The 5,600-nt window shown below is 35.7% G+C and overlaps 1 protein-coding gene across 1 annotated transcript; it reads right to left on the bottom strand.

Moving 5' to 3' along the window:
* LOC148915987 (agamous-like MADS-box protein AGL16) lies at positions 1-1,671 on the bottom strand. The gene is made up of 5 exons (XM_089055030.1): positions 1,658-1,671; positions 838-937; positions 707-746; positions 516-601; positions 1-276 (listed from the first exon to the last, which is right to left on the bottom strand). The coding sequence occupies exons 1-5, from the start codon at positions 1,669-1,671 to the stop codon at positions 1-3; spliced, it is 516 nt and encodes a 171-aa protein (XP_088911156.1).
* Positions 1,672-5,600: the final 3,929 nt, after the last annotated feature.

The raw sequence follows: 5,600 nt of genomic DNA, 5'->3' as shown, positions 1-5,600 counted from the left end.
TTAAATAAATTGGTAAGCTTTGCTTATTCTTTCATTTTTTGGGGCATAAGAATCAATATAGTATGTTATAGGTATGCATATTGTTAGCAGTTTTAGGACATACCCTAACTTGATTCCTTTTGCTGGTATTTCATTGTTCTGAAGCCGAGGCTGAGTTTGATTCTGTGGCTGGCTTAGCTGCAGATGGATGGGTGTTTGCAAATCATATCCATTAGTGATGGTATATGGAGGTTGGGAACTTTTGTTTTCTTTATTCACACCCCTTGCTCCATAAACCTGAGATTAAAAACTTCTGTTTCAGCCTTTTCTAGAGGAGAAACCATCACATTTGCTTATATTATAATTAACATAATGGCCTTATGTTTTTGGCTTAGTGATATCTCATTTAGCTTCTCTCTCTTTCCTTCTACCTGTCACCTGTCTCCTCCCTTTAGTGAAGTATAATGTGTGTTAAATAGAAGAGTAGAGCTTAAGGGATATATTTTAATAGTATTATACAATCTTTTAGACAATACCTTCTCTAGCAGTTCTGCATTCTCTTTACCTACAAGGTCTAGCTTCTTATACAGTTCCATATTCTCTTGCTGTATGAGATTTCCCTAAAATAAGTAAAAAGAATGATATAAAATAGGTATAAATTAGGCCCCAAGGACTTGAATTAACATAAATGGACTAGGAGAAACTGAGGCAGTTTTCTTTGGTAACCTTCTGTTCAGTTCTTTTATTTCATCATTTAGTATCTGGTCCTGCAGAAAAATGACTGAGTGTCATGCATGTGCTACATAAAGAAGGGATCTTGACAGTAGTAACTGAGACTATATAATCAGGACTAGGCACCTTTTTCATCCGGACACCTTTCAAACTTGTCTCCAGTTGGTTTTCCAGGCTCTGTAGATCTTTGGCACTCAAACCAGAAAGTTCTTCACCCATTAACTGCCTGCAAGTTTATACAGAAACATCCAGCCAATCTTTCATTTGATCTCCAATGAACGGTCGCAAATGTTAGTTTTTAACTTGGAAAAATAAAATAAAATTGAAAGTTACTTTTGGGAAATGTTGAACTTTTATAATGAATATGGCTTCAGTGCAGAAGGCTTGATAGTAAATAGAAAATCTATATGCTGGGGGTTGATAGTAAATAGAAAATCTATATGCTGGGGGTTTTCTGGCTAGCTAAAAATGTGTGAGAAATGATGAATCTATCTGATTGCAGCCTATTTAATGTTTAATACCTTCATTAAAAAAAGGTTGTTGATAGTGCTTTGACTATCTTGCAGATTATAATGGCAAAACCAGCAGGTGGCGCTAGTAAGAGAGATTAGCCTGCAGGGATGGATGAGGACTAATTTTGTGTGTATGACAATTGACTATTTTTGATTGTATTGCTGTATGTTAGGGATCTTTTGTTCCATTTTAGTAACAATTTTGTTTAGGAGAAAAAGAAACATATTGCAGGTCATGCTTTGTAAATGCCACTCTTCTGTTACGATGGACATGTGGTATGCCCTTGTTGGGTAGGGTTGGATTGAAACCATGGTCAAGTGCTTGGGCCATGTTTAGTGAGAAGCTTGAATGAATTTTCTTTTCTATTGTCTTTTCAAGCATGCCAAAAATCATCCTGGTTTTGTAATATGTGGTTTGTGCCTAATTAATTTACTGTGAATCTTGCATTTTTGTACCCAATATTCGATAGTTGCCTTCTTTTGAAAGAAGATTCATTGAGGGAGAGAATTACTTTCCTTTTGAATATGAATCGATGTGCAACTCCAACTATCATTTCAAAGGTCAACATCAATTCATGCTAATATAATGATGGATAACAATTGTCGTGTCTATGAGATTTGAATTCAGGATTACTTTTAATGAAGTGGAGACTGTTATTAGACCAAATGGCCATTGACATACGATATAATAGCAATATTAGGTCAATATATGTACACTATAGAGGCAATATTAGAGCAATATAACCACAATACGATAGCAATAGTATTACAATATCACCTATAAAAATATTATTATTGTCCACTTATTGCTGATTTTTCAAATGTTCAGAAATTTTGTTCTCTCTTAGCTCACTCAGCTCTCTCTCTGGCACATCTCTCTTTCTCTTTGGTATCTGTCTATTGCAGCTCTCTGTCTCTCTTTCTCTCTCTCTCTCTCTCTCTCTCTCTCTCTCTCTCTCTCTCTCTAGTGCAACTTTGTCTCTCTCTCTCTTTGCTCTCTTTCTGTAGCGCAGCTCTTTCTCTTTCTCTCTGTTTCTCTCTAGCTTCGTTCTGTCTCTTTCTCCCCCTATTCGATCTCTTGCTCTCTGTCTCTTTATTCATACCTTCCTTTTTTTGTAAATTATTTTTTAGTTGTTATTATTTTTTTAAATAATTTCTTACAATGTCTTACAGGTGCAATTATGATGCACCTGACTGCCTGTTTTTGAAAGGCACGTTGTTTCTTTCTCCTCCTCATCTTCTTTTTGAATGAAGTATGGCCTAAACCGTAAACCCATTGATGAGCCGTAGTCAGTATACATACAATATAATAGCAATATTAGGGCAATATACATACACTAGAGAGGCAATATTAGGGCAATATAATGGCAATACGACAGCAATAACATCACAATATACATGCAATACGGTGGCAATATGCATGCAATATGTATACAATACACAAGCAATATTAGTACAATACACATGCAATAGGACAACAATATTAAGTCAATCTACATACAATACACACACATCCATTACAGACTACAATTTAGACATGGAAAATAAATCGTCACCGAACCCTAACAATACTGTCCCGCGAAGCAAAAATTATTTCTTTCATAAAACTTGAAAATTCAATTGTTATTACATAGTCAACTAATCTTTGCTCTAGTATATACACACTTCCTACCTATAATTATAAATAATGGAGAGCTCACAAATTCTACTAATTTGATCTTAACTTCATCAATTTGTTCTTCGGTGTATGAGTTAGGCTCTCTTCTTGCACATTTTCCAAGCTGTTATATTCTCCTCCCGTGTAGCAATATCAGCAACAACAAGTTATCTACAGATCTGAAATCATAACTGCAGATGATTCTCAATTAACAAAGAGGAAAACCATTTTCTTTTATAACTTTGGTTTTGGAATATATAACAAAATGCAATAGTTCAAACTCAGCCTCGGCCTCAGAACAATGAAATACCAGCAAAAGGAATCAAATTAGGGTATGTCCTAAAACTGCTAACAATATGCATACCTATAGCATACTATATTGATTCTTATGCCCCAAAAAATGAAAGAATAAGCAAAGCTTACCAATTTATTTAAACTATTAATATCTCTTCAAATTCTGCAACAGATTACAACTGCATTAGCGCAAAGTTGTTTCACAAATGTGGGTGGCTATCTGTCAGTATGCAATCAACTTGCACCACAGTGAAAAGCAATCTTCTAGGAGTGAGATGTCATACTTACAGTAAATGCATCTAGCAGAGGTACCAGCAGCGTTGGTATGAAATGTTCCATGAAACAAACTTTAGAATCTGTGATAGAAATAGACAAACCAATTAGGTGTGTAAATTTATGCAATAAGGGGAAAGCATGAGAAGTTCACCTTTTCAAAAGTAGTTTCCCCCATTCCTGTTTTGTAGAGTTCATAAACCATGGCAGTCAAAAATATTTTACTCAGCCTGGAAGAAGTTTTCATCACCTGCCAGGAAAAAACAAAGAAAAGAATTAGCATTAATATATCTCTGAAGAAGGTAGAGAGAATTCTTATTAAATTTTTTTTTTTGTTCTTCCAGATACAACATAGATAAATAAAACTTCCTTTCAACCCAATAACAATTTATGCAGCTAAAGTTGTATGGAGTTGAATGCTACTAGTGCAGAAATTCACTACTTTAAACCAGCATCAGATAATTTGGGTCCTGAAAGCCATTTTTCACCATGCTACTCCTTTAAAGAATGGCACTTATAAGATTTAGCAAACTCCAACTGACACCATTTTCATCTTTGTTACTCGACCAAAAAACTATGTAGCTATCTGGATCTCATGTATTTCATATTAGGAATGCATATTAACGTAGTAATCACTGCGTCATATGCCTCACTCAAGGGTATTGATTACCTCTTCTAAGATGTAACATACCATTTAAATAAAAGAAGTTTCACCAACAGAAATCATTTTTCATCATGACTGTAAGATATAATCTGACTCACTTGAATATGAGGTGCCTGGAACATTTCTTATATGGCTGCTTCAACCTCTGCCATTCCAACAAGTGATTTTCCTGCAAAGTAGGTACATATAAATCCTGTAAGTGACAAGAATTAAAGCCTCAAAGCAAGATAATAACGCTCCTAAACAAAGCAAGCACATAGAGTTTAAGCTACATGAGATGTTGGTGCTTAATAATACCAATGTAGTAACAGAGTATTTCTTTTGAAACTTCAGGATACAGGAAAGAATAGAAGTTGACAATTCTAATTCCTTGGTTGACCAAAAAAGAATACTGGTTTAAAGGTTGCTTAATTTTCATTTTTTCAAATAAAAGAAAATGAAACAAAACCAATACCAAAAACAGAACAAAAAAACGAAACATGTATTATTTGGTATTTAAACCAGCTCTTCTATGACACAAACTCTCATTATAGGACCAGTTGGCCAATGAAAGGCCATGTTTTTTTTCTCTGACAAAAGTAATATTCTAAACTACTCTAAATTGACAAAAGCAAGCTCAGAATTGCAAGTCATGTTCTTATAGAGAAGTCCAGTGAGTTTATTTCCAGCAATGTCAAGATATTTAATGGAAAGCAGTGACAACCATGATGACAAAAATGGCCCTACAAACCCATTCAATGAAATGTCCAGCTTCTGGAGCTGATAGCAGGAGCCTAATGCAGTCTGGATTCCCAAGCGAAACTTGTTCTTTCTTAGCACAAGTGTGACCAACTTGGAAGGCATACTTGGAAAATGAGGCCCAAAATAGTTGTCTTCCAAATCAGAACTTGCAAGTTTGTCAAGTTTCGAGATTAGGCACTTCCCGACAAGAAGTTACTTGATAGGCGAGAGAACTTTGAGAGTTTGTAAAGATGCCAAAGAATATGGCAAAAGCCATTAAGCATATTGTTTTTCAGACTGAGAACAGCCAAGACTGAAGTGAACTCAATAACCGGAACTTAACCAAAGGAACTTGTTATGGTCAAGTATGAGAGTCCAAGGTTCTCGATATGAAAGTTGGAGAGGAACTGCACCACTTAAGTAATTTGTGCTTACATTGAGAATCTCCAAGTGAAGACAAATGCCCAATACTTGTGCATTGGCCCCATAAACCAAGAGAAACCAGTGAAAGCACTTTCAAGCTTGGTAAGCCAACAAGAGTGGCAAAGAAATAGTCTCACGAGAAATCACGAGGCGTGGAGGAAACCCATTGTTGCCAATAATGTGCAGCTGGGTTATGTTGCCTTCATAATAGGATAGAGTCAAAGATGGAGTTGGTTCAATTTTGCGAAGTCTCGATGTTGCTTCTATGGCTGAAGTGGTTAAGGCCGATGGGTAGTTGAGAAGGCTGGATCTTCGAAGGGTTTATGACCGAGTGTGTTGTTGTAGC

Source organism: Prunus mume, linkage group LG6, assembly GCF_029339155.1.
Source record: "Prunus mume cultivar Tortuosa linkage group LG6, ASM2933915v1, whole genome shotgun sequence".
NCBI lineage: Eukaryota > Viridiplantae > Streptophyta > Magnoliopsida > Rosales > Rosaceae > Prunus > Prunus mume.
Note: the sequence above shows the minus strand (reverse complement) of the source record. Positions and strands in the feature narration are given on the sequence as shown.

Bases quoted from the DNA above. Each gene is read 5' to 3' on its own strand.
- LOC148915987 (XM_089055030.1), bottom strand. The intron at 747-837 runs GTGCCTAGTCCT...ATTTTTCTGCAG, and splicing joins AAGGTGTCCGGATGAAAAAG to GACCAGATACTAAATGATGA. The intron at 602-706 runs GGTTACCAAAGA...TTTACTTATTTT, and splicing joins AATAAAAGAACTGAACAGAA to AGGGAAATCTCATACAGCAA.